This window comes from Epargyreus clarus, unplaced genomic scaffold (assembly GCF_041222505.1).
Source record: "Epargyreus clarus isolate Ecla_fem2 unplaced genomic scaffold, WU_Ecla_fem_2.2 ptg000002l, whole genome shotgun sequence".
In the NCBI taxonomy this organism is placed as follows: Eukaryota; Metazoa; Arthropoda; class Insecta; order Lepidoptera; family Hesperiidae; genus Epargyreus; species Epargyreus clarus.
The window spans coordinates 3,374,611-3,398,637 of record NW_027332210.1 but is presented as its reverse complement, the minus strand read 5'-3'; the positions used below and the strand labels follow the sequence as shown (position 1 = coordinate 3,398,637).

The 24,027-nt window shown below is 35.3% G+C and overlaps 1 protein-coding gene across 1 annotated transcript in view; it reads right to left on the bottom strand.

The window, feature by feature from the left end:
• LOC140746064 (ABC transporter G family member 20) overlaps positions 1–24,027 on the bottom strand; it is a 61,834-nt gene that overhangs the window by 27,371 nt on the left and 10,436 nt on the right. Inside the window, exon 2 of the mRNA XM_073078058.1 lies at positions 73–239. Coding sequence (XP_072934159.1) covers positions 73–188 — 116 coding nt within the window. The 5' untranslated portion in view covers positions 189–239. The remainder of the gene's footprint in view (positions 1–72; positions 240–24,027) is intronic.

The window sequence follows — 24,027 nt, the reverse complement described above, 5'->3', positions numbered from 1 at the left end:
CTATTTTTCAGAGCCCCATGTCATAGAGTTTCGGGGATATTTCAAGAGAAAGTTAGATACTTGTTTACTTACATAATACCTTTATCGACGGTCATGTCCAGATATTTGAGGACGGGTTTAAAATCGGATTTATCTTGCCGTCCATAGTATTTGTAGGCGCGCTCCACCACTACAGCTGGGCCCGCCATTTTGGATTTGGTTTGCCGCGTCTGGTTTAGTTGTTACACATTGTTGATTATCTGTGGACAAAAGGGCTAAAGTTAATGTTTTTGTCAACTTCCGTATCTGTCAACGTCGACTAAACATTTTGGTGACAGACACAAATTACGTTAATGACAAATTGACTTAATATTGTCCACGCCAAACTACTAGTTCGCTCTGAAGTCGTTGTAAGCAGGTGTAGTCATACGAATTGCTATAGCGACGCGACTCATTTCTATATTCAGAATACAGTTAGCTATGGCGACACGATTCATTTCTATATTATAGTGGACTAGCAGTTTTACGCGGACTATACAACGTAGAATGTTACATTCCATCGCTATTGTCAAAGTTATTGTTAACTTTAACGCAAACTTTAAACGGTGCTATCGACCCTTAGCTTCGCAAGGTTTTTTTTATCGCAAAGTAGGTTTTTTATCGCATACATTTCCATAAAAATATCCTCTAAAATTATATTTTAACTTATGGTAATGGAGTTAATAATATCAGACCACACAATTTAATCTACTTATAAGGACATCATGGTAAATAAAAATATATAATTACTTACACTGAACATACATTAAGTTGAATTGCTTGTTATAAAGTGTAAAACAATTAAATGTGGCTTTTGAGTTGATTTATATTATTATAGTAATTAAACAGAGTTTCTCAAACTTAGCAACGAAGTGCAAGACATGGAATTAACTGCTCTCATAATAATATGTACTGACGGAGCTCTATGATACGGAGCTCTTCAAAACGGTGCATAAAGAAAATTCCTTTAAATCTTTAAAAATGCATGATGCTACTCCTTTGGTGTTACAATTGTCCATAGGTGAAGATGACTTGCTACCATTTGACAGCCCAACGGCCTTATAGTTAGATTTATGTTTAAAGTCTAAATAAAATCGTTTAAAAACCGTATATTTTCACGTACCCCCATAGATTAGTAAAGATACTTCGCCGCCTTGAAATTGAATGAAGCCACAAACGGCTTATTTGTAAGTTCTTTTTTGAATTCTTGACAAATAAAAACATTTTTAGAGAAAATTTACGAATACATTAAGTAATACTGCGAAATTTACATAATAAATAAATAATTATTTCAAATATTTTAGCACGGAGCCGTGGCAAAACTTTTTTACGCAACTATTTCAATTCTCAAAACTGGTTACCTTTTTTTGTTAGGAGTGAGTAATCTTTACTAATCTATGCGTACCCCACGCACATATTCTAAACAACGGTGAACTATGAAGTAGAAGATTATGTATGTATTCACAAGTATTTATTTAGTTATAATAAACATACACCCAACTTGACACGTTTTGGTTTTTCTCTTTTTCATTTGTTTCGAGTCATCCGCCATTATGTAAATTTATTCACGGTCCCCTACGATTAACTGGCGTACCACACTTTGAGAAACGCTGGTAATTAATACATTAAAAATTAAAAGTAAAAACTAACTCATGTCGTTAAACTGTTAGTTAATATACTTTTAAGGAAACGGCTAAGTGGTATATTAAGTTAGATCTGATGTTGTTTCAAGGTTGAAATAAAATTATTGCTAACGTTTATGTCTGTAAGTAGTGATAGGCTTAGTTTGAGATGCTGACCCACACAGCGGTCTGGGGTTCTGATCCTAGGTTTAATTTTAATATATTGAGGTTTTGTGCGTAATATGTCAAATTTAATAGTGAAGAAAAACATAGTGAGGAAATAAACATGTCTGAGACTTGCGTAAAAAAGTTCTCAAAGGTGTGAGAAGTCTACCAAAGTGCTCTTGGTAAGCGTGGTGAACAGTGGTCTAAAACCTATTCACTTTAAAAGAGACCCTTGCCCAGCAGTGGGACAGTAATAGGTTCATGATTTATTTAATCATATAGGTAAGGTAAGGCTTTCTACACTCATAGTCCCTCACTGTCTGATGCCATGAATTGTGTGTGTCATGGATACACACACACTAAATAAAATAAAAACACCCAGACCCAGAAAGATGGCCATGACCGAGAGTCGAACTTGGTACCTTTGCGCGTCAAGTAAGTTGATATTTCCGGCACGTCACGGCACGTTATCAATCTTGATATAACAATAAAAATCGCATAAATAAATATAATTTTTACCTAACCCTAAGTTATCCATGTAATATATATGGATTTCCGTAATAAACATATTCATTTAACTTTTAAATGAATAATAAAAACTAATACTTGTAACTTTAATATCTGTCACACCCACTTCCATCAAGATTTTTGTGTTTTAACTACTTTACATAAATAACTGGTAATCCATTTAAATAACTTAAAAGGTGGTCGAACCCTTTGTGGTTCGACTCCGGCGGCACCACCGCCACACCTATTTCTACCTAATAACAGCAGTTTTAGGAGGTGCTGTGTTCCGGTTCGAAGGGTGTGGTAAGGGAGACAGACCTTTCCGAGGCATTCCATCTTAGTCCTCAGGGGTAGCGGCGCATCTGTGGCCGACCTCAGGTAAGAATATCTTATCCTATCTGGGGTTGATTACAGATGTCCATGGGCGGCAGTAGCCACTTAACATCAGGTGGGCTGCATGCTCGTCTGCTACTCTTATATTATATATAAAAAAAAAAAAAAAAGACTTTTCCGAGGCGTTCTAGCTTAGTCCTCAGGGGTAGCGGCGCATCTGTGGCCGACCTCAGGTAGGAATATCTTATCTTATCTGTGGTTGATTACAGATGTCCATGGGCGGCAGTAGCCACTTACCATCAAGTGGACTGCATGCTCGTCTGCTACTCCTATATTGTAAAAAAATCTACCGCCACTTCGCAAGGTGTTTCGTTATGGAGAAGAAGCTAGAACTTATATCCAATCTAGACGCAATTCCAGATGTTCTGAAACTGCACGATCGTTTGCTACTTCTGTACCTATTATAGAAATGCAACATATAATCTATTTACAAGGCCATTATTTTTATCGAATTTGTGCGAAATAACTTGTTAAAAATAACGGGGTCGCATCAACCAAACCAGTTGTGGTGTCCCACAAAACTCTTTCCTGCACTCTCACACACACATGTTTAGCGACTACGCCTCTATTTAATGTGTGCGTTTTAATAGCGTTTGTCCATTGCCGTCGACTTCCAACTTCCGACGTTTTTTCGATTCCGAATTTTCGATTAAATTTATATTTTCTGGACGTAACATGTAACGAGTCACTTTTTTAAATCGTGAGAGTCGTCTAATAAAATTTAATATAAGAAACATAATTAGGCAGCATTTATATTTATTATATGTACATATATTATCACTTGCGTTAACGGCTAATAAAAGCAAGGAAACCGGCAGAGATAAAAAAACATCTTAAAAGGTATGTGAAGTCCACTATTATGCATATGGCCAGCACGGTGTACTATGGCTTAATTCTTCTCATTCTGAGAGAAGACCCGTGCCCAGCTGTGGGCCAGTAATGGATTGACGAGATGTATGCAGCTGAGCATAGCTGCTGTATATTTTTATTGCTTTTATGCACTATGTTTCTTTGCACTGTGGGAGGAAGATGCATATTTTACATATCACATTGTCTTAGGGTGGCTATGAAGTATAGCGAATTATTATGGCAATGTAGCATGGATTTCGGCAACATAATATCTGATACGTAGCCTATTTACATAGCAAAAAGGAACATTCCAAAACTCTTGCTATTATTAACTACTCAGATTACATTTATAATTACCCCTTATCTTTGCCATAACATAACATTTGAATTAAATTAGCGGAAGTATAGCAACACGAATTATTAAAATTTATAATGTTGACTACATTATAGACTGATATTATAGTAGTTATTACACCTTGTTACTTTGAACTATAAGAAATGAACATGTATTTTATTGTTGTGTACAGCATACTTAAAGGCTTATCACGTATAGAAGATAAACATATAATTAAATACGCCATAAGTCAAAGTCAAAGATTTGAGGTATTTTATCAGAAAAAGGACTGCAAATATCGTTCATATTTTTCTTACTAAATCGAATTTAAATTCTCAACAATAGCTTAGTTTGTAAATGCGCAGTATTTATTCCTTGACATGACTTATTTCTTGACTTATATGCACAAAAAATATACACATGCGATCACGTTTTTACTTACTGTCGGCTATATTTCAGAATTAATGATAGGAATATTTATTCCTATCATTAATTAGTAACTCTCTGGAGGCACGAATTTTTGCGATTTACTTGATACTAATTGTTATATTAAAGCCAAGCCACGCAATATATTTACAAATTTTAGTCTATATGCTATTACGATGAACAAAAATCAATTATTGGACAGTTTCATTCAAATCCGTTTAGCCACTTTTGCTACAAGAAGGTACAAACATCCATCAGTCCATCCTTACAAACTTTCGCCTTTATGATATTAGTAGGGGAGGATGTGAATGACCTTATACAAAATAAATTATATTAATCTTTTGGTGTGACACTTACCAAGGCGTTATAAGTATGACCTGTCGACGCTTGTCATATTTATATCTGTATATATCTTACTAAAGGGCACAGATAAGTATATAAATAAATTATTTATTTCTCATCTTTAAATAAATAGGCCAAGATTATTTTTTTCTTTTTGATTGCTCTTCGATTTCCGTGTTGCTAATGAAAAAAATATGATTATGATCGACTAATGATTCGAGTTTTGACCAATAGATGAGGTGAGATTCTCGTAAAAAAAACTATGCACGATTTTCATTTATTAAGGTAGTTAAAATTTTCAACTAAAAGTGGAAAATTTAAAAATGAATACACAAAACATTGGACGAAAACTCGTAACTATAAATGAACAAATAATATAAAAAAATCAAGGATATTTTAAAAATCATTGTTTTTCTTTTCAATAAATTACACGTTTTTAAATATAAAAATTTTAGTAGAGGAAAAATTAAGCAAATTTAATATTTATTACATTTTTAACTTTATTGATTTATTTTACGATTAAAATAATGACGCAGGTGTTTATTTACATAAAAGTAATTAAAATTAATATATTTACATTATTTCTAAAATACATAAGTTTGAAATAACGAATGAAAAATAATCTAAAGTTTTATTTACGTCATGTTTGGTTCCAAAGTTTATTTTCTTTATTATATTAAATAGCAACTAAAAGTATTCAATGTGTTTAGTTTATTAATTTCAAACATTTAACATTGCAGACTTGATCACAATAAGGCTTTTAACTTAATGATATATATTAAATATCATGATTTTAAGCGGGATAATTATAAAATATCTTTAATTAGTAGAAATAATACTTCGGTGTATATGAAAGTGAAATATTAAAACTATAATTGCCACTACGGTGATAATGAATGAGGTATTCAAACTTAATAATAAAGGCTAGCAACGCACCAGTAGCCGAACTCAAGTAGGACTAAAATACTATCCGAGGTTCATTGAAATATCCAAAAGGCGCAGTCTCGTCGCCGCTTCTTCTCCATAGCGAAAGATTTTCCGAAGCGGTAGTATTTTGGTGACGTTCAAAAAGTGTTCTATATGAATCAATTTTGAATAAATGAGATTTAAATTTGAATCAGTGGAAATATACCATGCATGGTCGAATGCACGCTGCACGAATTCGCTACATTAATATCAAAAAAGAAGCAAAAAAAAAACAAAGTGTTACTGTCACTATGGTTTCACAGAGCCGTGTCGGCGCCAATGGAATTTGCCGCAACGCGTTACGTCGGGATGGCCGGAACACGCCGTGAGCTAACACGTTATGTCACAGCGAAATTGCCAGTAAATGACCTTTTCGACCGACCTCAGGTGGAATTTGATGTTTGTTACTGTTTAATTACAAAAGATTTTTTTCCGATTTCAAATAAGATGAGCACGTTCGATTCGCATTTGTTTAGATGTTATGTTATTGTAATATAATAAGAAAGAAAGAAAGAAAGAAAGAAGAAAGAAAATAATTTATTCGTTAAAAATATACAATAAACACGAATAGAAAATTGCATACAAAAAAAAAAATATAATTTTTTTCTGACAGAAAAAGTCTCCACTCAGCTTTAATGTTTCAACTTTATTGTTGTATTAATAACAATTTTTGTCCGATTTTCTTCAGGATGAGACCTCTATTTGGTATTTTATAGATGTCGTTGGTAATGTTTATCAACAAACGGTTTTTATTACTTTATAATTGGACGCGACCGAAATTAGATCCCTAATTGTTTTATGTAGATGTTATTACTGTTATTAAATAACAAATATATTTTTCCGATTTTCTGTAATCAGATGCGACCTAAATTTGGTATTTTTATAGAAGTCGTTGGTAATGTTTAACAACAAACAGTTTTATTATCACAATGGGATCCGGCCAAATATCATTTTTAATTGCCGTAATACATACATTTTTACAGTTATTAATTAACAAAATGTTATTATTCCATTTATAAAAGCGCTAGAAACAAAGAATTTTGTGTATCTGAATTTTTTATCCTTAAGTTTTTATCGACTTCTTAAAAAAACAAGTGTGAATTCAAATCAAATCAAATCAAAATTTTTTATTCAAAATAGGTTCTTTACAGATCACTTTTTGAATGTCAAAGCAACTACCACCACTTCACAAGGTGTTTCGTTATGGAGAAGAAGCGGCGAAAGAAACTCCATAACACACATCTTTTAAAAAAAATGATTTTGACAATGTTAACTTAACGTAATGGTACATGTGGAGCTGGAGCTAATTCAGACCACACCGTTTTGTCAGTCAAATAATCACTTACTTTATAGTACGCTTTTTTACATAGCGTTAGTTTAACGACATGTTTAAACTTTTTTTCTGTGAGATTCAAAATGTGGTCGGGTATTTTATTGTAGTAGCGAATACAGTTGCCCACGAAAGATCTAGTCACCTTACATAATCTACGTTTAGGAATTACTAATTTATTTCTATTTCTGGTATTAAAGTTATGAAATTAGTCTCCACACACCGTTCAGGACCGTTTTAGAACTCTCAGCCGAGCAGGTAACCTTTTTTTATTTCGTGGGGAAACCCGTCATTGGTTCCTCTCAGCCGCGGGGGCAGCGGGGAGGATACCTATATTGTTTATGCAAGTGACAATTTACTTCTAATACGCAAATGATTTTGAAAAATCGAGGGTGCCTTTTTTTTTCCTTTTTTTTTTGTTTACGAGGGGGAAACCTTCAAAAGGTACCCTATGCCGTGGGAGCGGCACGGAGTTATGTGGGATTCTTACCGCACTAAAACCCCCCCGGTGGCCGTCCTCGGCGCTGCGTAGAGGACTCCGGGATCTCCAAAGGAACGCAACCGGAGTCCTCTTAGCGCGTTGCCCCATCGGGCTCTGCCCAGGTGAGCTTGATGCTCGCCACACCGTCTGGTGGGCACGACGGTATGCGACCACACATACCGCCGTCCTTCCCGGGGTCACTAGCCGGGCGGTTCGAGCTCCCACTCTTGCCGCGCGCAACCCCGGAAGCCCCTTTTAGTCGCCTCTTACGACAGGCAGGGGATACCGTAGCCCTATTCTGGTCCCGGAACTACAGGGACAGCCTGGGATTTAACAACCCAAATGAGGTCAGGTCGACTTTCTTACCGCTCATTTGAGATTTTTTATATGCTACATTGACGATGTTAGTCGAGCTGCATATCTATTGCTTTTTTGCATGCAGTTCACCTGATAGTAAGTGGCTACTGTCGCCCGTGGACATCTGAATGCAACCTCAGATAAAATTACTTTCCTGCATGAGGTGGGCTACAGATACGCCGCTACCGATGAGGACCAAGCTGCAATGTCTCGGAAAAGTATGTCCCTTCAAACCAGAGTACAGCAGCACTTAACACCGCTGTTACAGGCAGAAATAGCTGTGGCGGTGATGCCAGATTTGAAACATAGAGGGATCTATGACCTTCTATAACAAACACTTGTATAGTATACTAGCAGACCCGGCAAACGTTGTGTTGCTATATAAATAAAAAAATGTTAAGGGTGAACAACCCTTATCACTTAGGGGTAAGAAAAATAGATAGCCGATTCTCAGACCTACTGAATATGCATATAAAAGGTGAAAATCGGTAAGGCCGTTTCGGAGGAGTACGGTAACTAACATTGTGACACGAGAATTTTATATAAAGTATATAACAATGTTTAATTCGTCTGTCCAATTAATATGAGCAAGGCGCATTCAATTTCACTGTCAATGTGTAGACCTGACGGCATACATTAGCATAGATTACTATCGCTTTTGTTGACCTGCAGGAAGTGGTCGGCACAATGTCTTCATAAAATAGGTGTCTATTTTACACAGCTCTGTGGTCTTCATTGTTGAATGATTTATTTATAAAATATAGGAGTAACAGACGCATGCAGTCCACCTGGTAAGCTACTGGCGTTCATGGACAACTATAATAAATCCAAGATAAGATTAGTTTCCAACGTTAAGTTGGCCACAGATGCGCCAACACCTCTGAGGACTAAGCTGGAATGCTTCGGAAAAGTATGTTTCCCTTACGGCTTTCTCTTCAAACCAGAACAAAACTGCTTATCACATTGTTATTCGGTAGAAATAGGTGTGGCGGTGGTGCCGCTGGAGTGGAATCAGAGAGGGTCCTACCGTCTTCAAATCAAGCTGGAATATCTGAATTGCTTTTACTATTGAATATCCTATGATTAGTCAAGTCGATGTGAATATAAAACAGGCAATTTTAGGAAATCCCCATTAACAGCTTCGACTTAGATGGGTTTTAATATTATATTTTTGGGACGTTTGGGAAAAATTATAAGTTTGAAATTTTGCACACATATAAATAAAAGGCTGAGTCTATTAATACAGGTACTGTACGAACAATTTATAATTATTAATACGGTTACCGTACGAATAATTTATAATTATTAATACGGGTACTGGACAAACAATTTATTATTATCCGATTCGAACTGATAGATTTTGAGAAATCTCAAAAAAACTACAAAAAAAAAATTTTTGAAATGTTTTTTTTTTTTTAATAACTTTTAAACGGCTCTACCGATCGAAACTAAGCTCTTAACATCAAAAAATGACGTCGATCGCCACCGGCCCGTTCAAAATCGATTAATTCTTTCTTTCTAATTCTAACCTAACCTAACCTAACCTAACCTTTCTTTTTAAAAAAAAAAAATAAAAACCTAACCTAACCAATTGAATAAATGTACGAATAAATATATTTAAAAAAAAATTGAATAAATGTACGAATAAATATAATTTATTAGTCCAGTACCTGTACAAATAGTGACATTGTAAATAAAATCAACGCCGTAAAAATTTTGTTTAAAGTGGTTGAGCTAAATATTTTAGGTATAGTGTATTTTTTAGGTTTTGTTTTTAAGTATTTTTTGTTTTTTTTAATGTATTTTGATACGGTACGATAATAAGCGTATCAAATTAAAGGTGCTTTAAAAAAGGATACGAAAATACTTGTTTTTCAAAACTTCAATAATTTAATGTTTGAATGTTACAGAGCAGGGTGAAGTTATATAATAATCTATACTAATATTATAAAGAGGAAAACTTTGTTTGTTTGTTTGATTGTAATGAATAGCCTCAAAAACTACTGGACCGATTTTAAAAATTCTTTCACCATTCGAAAGCTATATCCACGAGTAACATAGGCTATATTTTATATAAAATATATTTGATAAATAGATTTTGAGGCGGTACAAAGTTTGCCGGGTCAGCTAATATTATTATATAATGCTGTTAATATATAAGTTAAATTAAATTTATTAACAAAAGGATCGCGGCAACATAAATAATATCTAACATCTAATGTAAATTATAAATCATCTATCATCACAAATGTAAATGAAAGACTAGAAAAACAGTTTTATTGTAAATCACAAAAACAGTCGCATGTATTTTTATAATTTTATATGCTCAGATATGTATCAAAAATTAAATGGTAAAATCTAAAGACTTAATTATCATAGTTATATTTAAGTTAAAACAGATTTTTTGTCATGATAGCGTTCGTAACATGTGTAATAAATGGCCAAGTGCGAGCGGAATCGCACATGGAGGGTACCATACCACCAATTTTTTTTAATTTATAATATAGGAGTAGCAGGCGAGCATGCAGTCCACCTGATGGTAAGTGGATACTGTCGCCCATGGACATCTGTAATCAACTCCAGATAGGATTAGATATTCCTACCTGAGGTCGGCCACAGATGCGCCGCTACCCCTGAGGACTAAGCTGGAACGCCTCGGAAAAGTCTGTCTCCCTTACCACACCCTTCAAACCGGAACACAGCAGCGCCTAACACTGCTGTTATTAGGTAGAAATAGGTGTGGCGGTGGTGCCACCCGAGTAGAACCACAAAGGGTTCTACCACCTTAAATACCCTGTTTTTATGATTTCATAATGGAGATTACTTTATTAATTTAATTCTGATTCTTGTCGTCACTTCAGAATCAACATGGTAAAAACAATTAACCAAAACAATAATTACGAATGTTATCATTATAATGTGACCTCACATCATTGTTTCTTTGTTTGTGCTGTTGTTTATGGGTTTAAGTGCATGAGATGATTTATTTATCCTTGTTAAGTTTATTATCTTTTGTTTTGCAGAATTACTGTCCGTGTGAGTATCGAGCAATTGGTGTTCAGCATGTGCATATTATTTATGTATGATTATTTTGAGCATGGGTATGATTATTTTGAGTATAGGTATAAAAAATATGTATTTCTTTCAAAATTTCTCTTTTCCTTTAATTTGTCACATAACATTACTTTCCAGAATTTGATCCTTATAAGCGACACTATAAGATAGTCGAATAATATAGAGGGTGTATTTATTTCAAAATGAACTCTTTCGATTCCCGGCTAGGGAAAATGATATTTTAAAAAAGTAATGATGCAGTTTTAGTTTTTATCAAAATCGACCTCGTAACTTCTTTCAGCATTTTCGCTAATCCTTATAGTTTCGGATTTGGCCCTGAAGGCCCGTTTGAAAAATTCACCCTGTATATATACGGGGGGATCTAATGAGGTTTAGCACAAGAACAAGGCGAAAATTTGAATGAGGCCCCCAGTCTAAAAATTTATTTAATTTCACAAACTTTCCCAAATGTGTCGTAGACAATGAAGGGATATCAACAATTTAACCAAAAATGAAATAACATGCATTCCACGTGATAATTAAGCATATTTACGAGATTGTATTTCATTTAATTTAAAATTTTAAAAGAGGAAACATCAGCAATTACATAGTATTGCGCTAAATTTTGAACCCGTTTCGAACCTATTTTTAAGCCTGGGTGGCAAAATTAAACCAACTGATATCCAGACTGAATGTAACTAAACAATAGTAATTTGAATGAATTGGCTGACTTCGATATGAATGTATGCGAGCCTTTCACATAATTTGATTACGCATGCGGCATCTTCATAATCAGTGTTGCCAGCATTGTTACTTTTATAGCATGTGGTCTGTGTAAGGGCTGTCATTTATATAGATATACTTCTTTTGGCGCCTTTAAGAAAACAAATCCGTGGGTTTTTTTTCTAACAAAGTGCGCACGCGCCATTTCATCACATAATTTAATTGTATTATTTAATTTCGTGTTGTTTGCCCAGTTCAAATATACTTGAATTAAACATTCATGGCATGTAAACGAAAAATGTTTTTAACATTACATCGTTAAATGTTAAAAACATTTTTCGTTTGTTAATATTTTTTATGAATGAAGTACACTTTATTTTTTTGTATTATTATTTTGACAGGCCTTCAGCTGTTATGGCGTATACTTTTTTGTTATTATCTATGGTTCTTAACAGAGTACAATTTTAATATTAATGCTATCCGGGGGTTTAGTTAACAAATGTCACGTTTACTTTAGCTCAATCCTGCAATAAATATGAATCGTTTATATAATACCTACTTAAAGAGAACTAATAAAAAGATTTTCGTATTTTTTACTTATATACAGAACCCATTTTGCCTTAGCCCCGGACATCCTAATTCATGTGTTACTATTAATAATATTAAAAACCATTATCACAAGTCGTTTAAATTATCACATTTGACGTTATATTTGTAAAACTGTAGAAACCGTTAGGGTGGAATGATCGGTATTGAATTACGTATCCACTTTATAAAGTTACCTGTCATATATGTCACTTAACGGTTATAACAAAGTCTGACTTACAAATTCTCATAACGGGAAACCAAAGTACATTGCACCAAGATGGCGCCAAGAATTAACAATACGATACCCTCTGTCAATTTTCTTTCTTCAATAAGCCCGACAAAAGTCTTTTGTAGAATTTAATCACAGACGTTTAATAATGATTTTGAATATGGAACATTTATAATGTTCCTTAGTGTTATGTGACCAAAGAAATCGAACAAAAAAATGTTACTGGCTAGATGGGCTGGCGCTGGTTGTATTAAAAAAGAAAATCACGTGAACTATAAAATTACTACAATAAATTCTGAAATCATATTTTGACAAAGATACATAATTAAGAATAGCAGAAATGTTTTAGATATTTATTTTTGGTCCTTGTTTTACTTTTAATTTGTTTAATATTACATAATTAATTAATCCAATAACTGAGAAAGTGAGTGAAAATTATAACTTACTTCAATATAGACTTAAATCCAAACTGGCTTTTTATACATATCTCGCTCAAACATTATAGAAACTGAGCGAGAGGTAAATAACCGGCTTTTGGTACCAAACTTGATTCAACCAGAGTTATAGTCCGCCAAACTGCTAGTTCGCTCTGAAGTTGTTGCGAGCTGGTGTAGTCATACATTTTTTTTTATAATATAGGAGTAGCAGACGAGCATGCAATCCACCTGATGGTACGTAGCTACTGCCGCCCATGGACTGGTGTAATCAACCCCAGATAGGATTACATATTCCTACCTGAGGTCAGCCACAGATGCGCCGCTACCTTGAGGACTAAGCTGGAACGCCTCGGAAAAGTATGTCTCCCTTACCACACCCTTCAAAACTGAACACAACAGCGCCTAGCACTGCTGTTAATAGGCAGAAATAGGTGTGCCGGTAGTGCCGCCGGAGTCGGACCACAAAGGGTTCTACCACCTTCAAATTTGCTATGGCGACGCGATTCATTTCTACATTCAGAGTGGACTAGCAGTTTTACGCGGACTATACATCCAGTTTATAAGAATAACCATATGATGATCATAAACGTCATACCGTCAACGTATGACACAATTCGGTCGCTTGCGGACGTGCGTTGAATGAAGTGACGATGTGGGTACGACACGACTAGACGACGTGTTTGGGACGACTTGTCTTTGTAATTCAAACCATCGTTAACCGAGTACTGTCCCATTACTAGAATGGATCTCCTCTCAGATTGAGAAGGATTTAGAGAGCGAAATAGCAAGAAAAAAAAATTACTACGAGTATATAATGATTTTTTTTTTATTTTATTTTTTTATTATATAATCAAAATAAGGGCTGCAGATATTTATCAAGATTTTCATGCGCCGCCACTCTTGAGGACTAAGCTGTAATCCCTTTACCACAGCCTTCAAAACAGAGCACAACAGCGCTTAACACTGATGTTATTGCAGAAATAGGCGTAGCGGCCATCTTTTATTGACAGTGGACATATATTTCAGATGTACTTACTAACAATTGGATGACATTTTTTCTTCGCCGTGTCTAGCTCATTGTCAAGCTAAATCTCTTCGCAAAAATACAATAAGGCAGTGCAACATTTTAAAATAACACTAAACAAGCTTAAAATTGACACCATGTCATACAATGCCCGCATTCTTTTGAAACAATTGAATGGCCCCATTAAAATCGTTAGGAAATCGTGTAGTACCCGTCTCGTGATAATAAAAGACCTTACCGTTAGGCGTACACGCATTGGGGTCAATATGCCACGAACTGGGTACATATTGCATCTGAGGTACTTATGACCATGTCAATATAGACTTTTGAATGATGTCTTGTGACTCTGTTATGGAACTGGTAGAACCTTCTGTGAACTCCGGCACCACCGCCACATTTATTTCTGCCTAATAACAGCAGAGTTAAGTGCGGCTGTGTTCTGGTTTGAAGGGTGTAAAGAAGACATACTTTTCCGAGGCGTTCCAGCTTAGTTCTCAGGGGTAGCGGTGCATCGGTGGCCGACCTCAGGTCTAATTTGGAGATGATTACAAATGTCCATGGGCGGCAGTAGCCACTTACCATCAAGTGGACTGCATGCTCGTCTGCTACTCCTATATTATAAAAAACAAATAAAATAGACCAGTGGCTGTGGAGGTACAATCGTCGCTATATGTGACAAGAAGCAGTTTTTGCGTTTTCGTGGAAGGGTGTGGATGCCGTATTTGTAATCGACTTCAAGGAGTTTCCTTCTATTTAGTGTTGGTTATACATGTTCACTCACTTACCATCAGCTAGTTACCTACCTCGTTACCTACTTATTTTTTTTTAATTGGCCAAGTGCGAGTCGAACTATCACGCGGAGGGATCCGTACAACTAAATTTTCACTTATTTTTTATTTTTAGTATTTGTAATCACAGCAGCCGTAAAAGTAAATGGAATGTGAAATTTGAGCAGTCTTACTATTACGGTTCAAAAGATAAAGCCAACAACACTGAAACATAACGGTTTCTTGTATAGCGACCCCCGTTTATTTTCAAGATTTTTTTTTGAGTTTACTCCTTAAGAAACGATTTGAGTTATAAGGCCCGGTACGGAAATTTTATGAGGAGTAAAATCAAGTGTAACACGAAAAGTTGAGGCGTAACGTAGAAAGAGACAAACATATATATCCACACTTTTTTATTACAATCATCATATCCTCTCAAAAAGGAAGTAGCGTTTTTAACCAAAATATGAATCAAGAGTGCTTTTATTAATTTAAATTTAGGAGTAGATGGTATGATTATGCGATTAGGTGCCGGGTTTAATAATTATAAAAGTCAATTTACGCGACACAATTTTTATTCACACACACTAGTCCACACATACAATAGAACAGAAGGAGAAACGAAGCGACAGCAAGAAGATTAGAATAAAGTTCAGCACATACATATAGCACACATATAAAGTTCAGCGAAATAATATTTAAGCGGCGCGAAAGCATAAGGTGGCGCGGTGTAGCCGTACATAGACTCGGTAACGACTACTCGATGATTTGAATACGCGGCCCAAGCGCAGGCGGCCCGTGCGGGAGGGATCGCACGCGCTCGGTGCCGCTTGGCCACACCGACCGCGATAAGACAACTATATAAGACTACGATCTGTTTGTCCAACTTTTATACACAAAATATTTTATATTTTTATATTATTATTTTTACTTTATTATTTTACTATCTTATTTTGTTTTATTAATTTACATTTTATACAGTATTTTAAATTTGATTTTATATTTTTAATTTTACAATTTATTTTTATTTTTACACTTTTTAAAATATTATTTATGCAATTTTGATTTTAATTTTCTTTCCATTTTAATTTTAACATTTTAATTTTAAATGGACAATTAAATATTGTACGTCCACTACATAAAATACAGTAAGTTAAAATCCCATATGAAAGTAATTATTACAATAAAAATAATTAGCAATATATAAAACATTAAAACGTCATTAACTAATTTGTTTACATTTTTATTTTTAGTATCTGTTTGTTGTTATAGCGGCCACTGTTATACACAAAGTACTTAACTCTGTAACATTTCAGTGTCTATGTGTTCACTGTTCAAGACAGAGCCATGTGACAGACGGATAGACAGCGGAGGCTTAATAATAGGGTTTTTACACTTTGAGCACGGAACCCTAAAAATATAGATTGATTATTAACAACGGACGGTAGTCCTCAAGAGCAACAACCCATTAATATCTCCTGTCAGGTTACTCAACGAAAGTTAATTACGGACAGACAATTCAATTTCATACAGCTGTTAAGATTAGTGAAGGGGCAGTTTCAAGACTCAAGCTAAGGTTAAATGCTATTATTAAAATTGTCTCATTGCCAAACTAATAACGTTTGGAAATACGTTTTTTAGAATTGGAAATAGCGACCGACACGCTATCTATGTACGTAAGTAGTTAACTACCGATTATAATGTCTGGTATTAAAAATGTAGATGTCAATGTCATTTCTTAGTGTGGTGAGGAAGATATAGTTTTCCCAGCCGTTCCAGCTTAGTCCTCAGGGATAACGGCGCATCTGTGGCCGACAGGTAGGAATATGTAATATTTAATCCTATCTGGGGTTGATTACAGATGTTCATCAGCGGTAGTAGCCACTTATAGTCCGCGCCAAACTTCTAGTCCGCTCTGAAGTTGTTGCGCGCAGGTGTAGTCAGAGAGCCAATGCGGTCGAACACAACTACATGCATATACTCCGTAGGAACAGTAAGGGGAAGGGCACACTAATACAGCTATGTGTCCGTGGGCGAGAGCGGGCAGCGGAGGGTGCCGGGGGCGACGCGACTCATTATTCTACTACTACTATATTCAGAGCGGACAAGAAGTTTGACGCGGACTCTACCATCAGATGGACTGCATGTTCGTCTGCTACTTCTATATTATAAAAAAAAATTGTGGTAATTTTGACCTGAGTTCGAAGGGTAATGTTTTTCGTATGTATGTACGTATGTAATATGTATGTATGAATATGTATGTTTGTATGTCTGCCTGTCTCAATCCTTTATACGTCCTAGAGCCCAAACATCTTAATGGATTTGAAAATATGAGGTGTCGTTGGATTGATCTAAGTTAAGGGAGGGACCCTGGGAGGGTTCTGACAGGAGACCCTTGCCCAGAAGTGGGACATTGATTGGTTAATGATGATGATGATGATGACGAAGGGAGGGACATGGGCTATATTTTTAAACAATCGTCTGATAACTACAACATTGCATTAGAAAGTATTGAGTCTCCACCAAGATTTATAGATTTATGTTAAAAATTTCCACTTCTTCGTTTTGACATACTAGCTTATACATGGCCAGTGACGCCCCTATATTTTAGTTAAAATATAAAAATACTTTTTTTTGTTTATTTCCTAAGAAACAATCTAAGAGCCGTGTTCCTTTTAATTTCTAAAAAGGAAAATACCACTATTACTGCACCTCAATTAATAATTCATCGCTTAATCATCCAACAGCTTTAACCTTATTTATAATAATCTTCGTGTCTTATTATCCACAATACAATTGACTGCAATTAGTGTTTATATTTCCTTTTGCATAATAACATCGAAGAATGAAGTTATACAACAGAAATGGTCAATGATAATCCATAAAATCCATTATTCATACTTAAAATGACTGGCTGTGATTACAAAATAATCAATACCTAACTACTGTTCTTAGTGATCGGTCAAATTCAAATTCAAATCCATTTTATTCAAAATTGATTCATATAAAACGTTTTTTGCATGTCAATAAACTACCAACCCTTACGAAGATTTCGATGGAGGAGAAGCGGCGAAAGATCATAATGCATATTAGTTATTTGAGGCAAGTTTATTATTATTATGAAATTACATTTATTGAAGATATAATACTTTTGATGCGCAATGAGACATGATTATTGGTGAAACGTTTTTTGTATCGGAAGCGGTTACGTTCGAGCGTTCGACATGTTAAGGTTTTTATTTTTTTATTAATTACGTCAAAGTATAACTTCTTATAATACAAGCACACATGCATATGCATTCACGCTTATATTAATATAAAAATCGTAAAAAAATTAACAAGTTGTACAATTTCACGGTCGATAGTAGTTAGCTACGCTTAGTGCTTATACGAAGTATACACGAGTATTTTTATGGCTGTCAGTATCTAGCCAAGATCACGCACGAGGTTAATTCTAGATTTTTTATTCTAAATAATAATTGCATTCATGATTGAGTATATGTTACCGCGCGATTCTGCTCGCTTGCAACCTTACGTTTATTTGAAGATTTGTCATACATAAGAAAAGAAGGAGCAAGTAAAAAAAATAAAGAAAACAAGCGTATTAAAAAGAAATTGAAACAGTAAGAGAGTGTCAATCCATACTTTTTGTTTTTTTTTTTATAATGTAAAAGTATGAAGTATAAGAATGACCATGCAGTCCACCTGATAGTGATTACTGCCGCCCGTGAACATCTGAAATCAACCTCAGATAAAATTAAAGTCGTGAAACCTGAGGTTGGCCATAGATGCACTCTACTCTGGAGGACTATGCTGGAGCGCTTCAGACCAATCTCCCTTAGCAGCGCTTAACACTGCTGTTATTAGGCAGAAATAGGTGTAGCGGTGGTGCCTCCGGAGTAGAACCACAAAGTTCACCTTCAAAATTCAGATATTTTGAAATTATTGACAGACATTTCAATTTTGCTTATTCATATACGTAGTTATTACCGGTTTTTAATTACAATTACCTTCGGCGTATTATCTTGTCCGTTTTGAAACATCTAGATAGGTTTTATTGTTTAGTCTATCATTAGAATATCTAACTAGAAAGATTTACGTTGATAAAATACCTAGATAAATACTCTGATTGAAGGTGCTAGAAAATGATATTATCTATTTCTAACTTAGCATTATCTTATATATAAATTTCTCGTGTCACAATGTTAGTTACCGTACTCCTCCGAATCAGCTTTACCGATTTTCACCAAATTTTATATGCGGCAACACAACGTTTGCCGGGTCAGCTAGTTCTTTTCTATTTTCAAGTTAAACGTTACATCGAGTTGGTAGAACCCTGTGGTTCGATTCCGGAGGCGTCACTTCTACACCTTTCTGTCTAATATCAGCAGCGTAAAGCCTTGCTGTGTTTCGATTTGGGATTTGTACGGGAGACATACTTACCCGAGGCGTTCTAGATTAGTCTTAAGGGCTAACAACATATATGTGGTTGATCTCAAGTGCAGCAGTATATTAGGATATACTGCTGCATTTGAGATCAACCACATATATGTTTAGGCCGAGTTTCTTCTCGTTCGTTCCCTAGAAGAAACTCGGCCTCTCGATCGAGGGGTCCGAGGTTCAAATCCCAGGCTCGCACCTCTGATTTTTCAAAGTTATGTGCGTATTACAAATTAATTATCACTTGCTAAACTATGAAGTAAAACATCGTGAGGAAACCTGCATATCTGAGAAATATATAAAAAAAATCTCAAAGGTAGGTATGTGAAATCTACCAATATGCACATGCCCAGCACGGTGAACTATGGCCTAATCCTTCTCATTCTGAGAGACCCGTGCCCAGCAGTGGGACAGTAATGGGTTGATGATGATGATGATGATCTCAAGTAGGACTCTTTATCTTGTCTCGCGTGGATAGTTCCCAGATGTCCATGAGTGGCCACTTATTAACGCGTGTTTGGAATTCGAACTTTGAACCCCCTGATTTTCAACTAGGCTGTCACTGACTTATTAATTTCTCACGTCATCCAAAAGCGTCAATCGTTTGGCCCTAATAATAATGAATTAATGACACGGTAAGGCAAAACATGAAGATAGTTATCCATTTGTAAAGATTGATTAGCTAACCAATTTAGAAATTTACATAAAACAGACGCGTTTCAATCGATTGCCACGATTTTGGTCACGTTTTTTGAATATCTTAACTTTATGGCAAACGAGGTTGGAAATAATAACCTAACTTGAATTTCTTGATTTTCAAGTTTTTTGGAAATAAGATATAATGTATATAAATTACAATTTAATAAATTTTAATTTCATTATAATTATAATTTTATTATAATTTATCAAATCAATCCTTGAATTATAATTAATTTTTATAAAAATTACGAAATTATAAAAATGAAAATGACGCTTCTACCCAACTGCGAAGGGTAAAGAGTTGATTATATTTTTACTTGTAGATAAAATCTATATTCGGAACAGAAATGAAAATGCATCACTTATATGTTAGCCGAGAATAGAACCCGAGACAATGCGTGTCAGACTCGTATATGCATCATTTTTTTTCTTCTAAATGCCTTCCATCTTCCATTTCCTTACCTTCTCCTTGTCGCTCTTGGAGCAATATGGTTACTTCAGGCGGTCTCCCCTTCCTCCATTTATGGACAAATCCATGTCCAACAGTGTGACATAAAATTTTCAGTCAAATCAACAAAATTTAGACGAATCCAACGACACCTCATGTGTTAAAATACGTTTAGCCGTTTGCTACAGAAAGAGACATACCTACATACATAAATACATACATACACAAACACACTGACCTCTGCAGATTTTGCGAAGAAATATCAAATGAGACTGCTATAATGTGTAGGAAATCTGATATCTCCGGAAATAGGAATGAATCAACAAATGACACTTTCTTGTACACAATTTGCGCGATGATGCGTTGTAACGGAGAAAATGTCACTTCCTTAAGCTTAAGTTGCATGTGAACTGACAGATTATAGGAAAACTGACACTGGAGACTCGGTTTACCGGACTAATTGTGATCGTACGGCTTGGATAATCGTAAGTCTGTAATTATTAAATGTGTAAAGTGAAGAACTGTAAATAATTGAATGTGTGCAGACAACCTATATTTGCGTCATTGCGGAGGGTAATGTTTTTCGAGCGTATGTATGCAAGTCTCATATTTTGACACGCTCAGCAGCCCAAACGTTTTGACGCATTTTAATATATAAGGCGTCTTTGTATTGGTCTAGATTGTGGGAGTGACAGGCTATACTTTTAAACAGTCAGGTTTTTTCAGATACAACTAATTTTTAGGGCAGACATACCTTTAGTATAAAATAGACATGTTTTGTGAGCCTTTTGGAAGCTATATTCAGTGACAAAACATTCCCAAAAAGGAAATTGTTGAAAGTAGCTATTCTGCTTCGTAAATAAGTTATTTTATTACAGTTCGCAATCCGGATATACTCGAATCTGTATAAATTAATCCGGATAATCAAGTCCTCTACTGTATATTTATATTCAGATCATAAATAAAATAAACGTAAAAATCCTTATAGGAACTCGTTTTATTGGGTCTTTTTTGGGTTTTTAATATTGTATTTAAAGCAACACGTTTTTATACAATAACATTAGGTATAGATTTAAATATAATGACGAAATTTATATAACTAATTAACTGTACCTAATTAAACACGTGCACAACCTATATAAAAATAATTATGACAAGAATAATTAAACAAGTTTATGACGATGATTTTATATTAAATAATTCTAAGACTTTCTTTATAAAATATTTAAATAAAAAATAATATTATGCGTTTTCTTTGTATACAGTTAAAAAGAAAAGCTATAGAAACCCCGCTATAGAAGTATTAAGCATATTTATATATAAACGTACATATACGCTTTATGATATGTACGCTTTATAGATATAATAAAAATAGATTTTCCATCGCTTCTATATACAATCTTAGCCTATCTAAAGCTAACGCGATTGCGTGCTCGCGTGTTTTTATTCAAAAGTAGTTTTTTTTTCGACTTGCGGAGACACTGCCCTGCCTCCAGATGGTAGCATTTAGCATCATAGACCCACGCACGCGACGGCATGCAGCGGTTACACGGCGCGTTCGCACGCGGCGTGCAACCGCTCGTATACCCTTCCTCAAAAGCAGTTGAACGCTGCTGCTATGTACCGCGACGCACAGCGGACGGCCGCTGCGTTTCCCACACTGTACGGCATCCGCTCCACATAACTCCGTACGCTCTTAAATGATGCGTGGTCAAATTTTTCGATATGAAATATCTTTTGCGGTGCTACATTCAATTTACTGTTATGGCATTTATGGCTAAGAGTGATTCACCCGTTAGGCATCATCTGGATTTCCGAGTTTCTGTTTCAAAGCCGTCAAATACAGACAGACGAAAGGGTCGACAAACTGTGTTTTCCTTATAGTGAGTTTAACATCGACAATTCGTACAGATATACCGATATTGGTCAAGTATCCCCATGATATTGGATTATTTGTTTCTTGTCATAAAAAGTGTACTATCTAATCGTTGTACTGTCTATGTTATGGTAGGTGGTCACTGTAGAAAGAAAATGAGTGATATGCAAAAGTCCCATTTCTATCTACATATATCGTATGTGTAAGACACAGGATGTGCCTTTCAAAATATTGTATAATAATTGTAGTTTGAAAACTAAAAACCACGCTAAAATCGCACAAGGAAAATCGTTAATCCTAATTCCTGACAATCCTGATGGGGAGAATAGGATAAAATTATTAAAATCGTGTATTGTCATCGGTCATTCTCGATAATTGTTCAAAATTTTAAATTAATCGGGTCGTCCAAAGTGGGTAAAAATCGGGTTCAAAGATTCTGTTACATACATACATACATACAGGTCAAGCTAATAAAAGCGTGGTAAAAATGATTGTGTGACACGACACTGAACGTCTGTAAAATATGAGTAAAGACTGTAAGGACGCAATTTTGATATTTTTCAATTTTTTTATGTATTTTTCGGGTTTAAGACAAATCTAGCGACACTCCATATGTTAAAACCTATATCGCCATTAAAACTAAAATCCCCTGCCAAATAAAAGGCTGGCAGGGGCAGTGACCCCCGGGGCTCTGCTCCTGGGGGGCCTCCCCCACCACGTTCCCTTGTAAAAACTTGTAAAATTAGATCCTTAGACTCATTTAACTTTCCGCCCCGGGCCTCATTTAACATTTCCGTCTAGGGTTGCCACCCGTACTTTATAATAAAGTATTGTACGTTATTTCAGGTAATTGTACTCTATACTTTATGAGAACAATAAAGTACACGAAAATACTTTATTTAGCATGATTTGATTTAAACGTTAAGTCGTAAGTATTTTTTCTTTAAACGACATTATCGATTGGTGCTGAATTGCAATCGTCACAGAGATATATAAAGTGTACTTTATTTTGATCCCAAGTACTTTTTTTTCTTACCTATAATAACCAATATACTTTATGTGTAAAAAAAGGTGGCAACCCTATTTCCATCCCAGGCCTCCGACGAGCTTAGTCCACTCATCCCATTCGTAAAACAAAACCCTCGGGTCGCAGTCTATAAAACTTGATCACCAGACCGTTTTCCTAACAGATTGTAACACCGATTGCAAGTCGCAGTGAAATTAACCTTGCATTCTTCGATCACCGTATTCCGATCACGTGTTCCAACGTAACAGTTGTCCTTGGTTCAAACTTAGTGCAGATAAAAATTCAGCCGGTGCCAGATGAAATGGTTATCGACTTGGTGTTTCGTATAAATTGGGAGGTCATTTAAGGGGGTCACTTGTTCATTATTAATATTTAATTTCACTGAAGACTGATTGAATAATTCATCATCATCATCAACCCATTACTGTCCCACTGCTGGGCACGGGTCTCCTCTCAAAATGAGAAGGATTAGGCCATAGTCCACCGCGCTGGCCAAGTGCGTATTGGTAGACTTCACATACCTTTAAGATTATTATTATTATTTTTTATAAATCTCTCTGGTATGCAGGTTTACTCACGATGTTTTCCTTCACCGTTTAAGTAAGTGATAATTAATTTCTAATACGCACATAAATTTGAAAATCAGAGCCTGGGATTTGAACCTCGGACCCTTCGATCGAGAGGCCGCGTTTCTTAACCACTAGGCTATCACTGCTAATTGAATAATTCAATCATACATTTTTAATAATCAATCTAACCAAAGTTCTTTACACTAAAGATTGACTTTATCCACGTAAGTGCGAAATGCGGAATGAACTTCGTCCTGAGGTATTTTCTGTGCGCTAGGACATGAGGCTCTTGAAAGGGTGCCAAAAGAGCTCTCCTTCAAAGCCGGCGATGCATTGGCGACTCCTCTGGTGTTGCA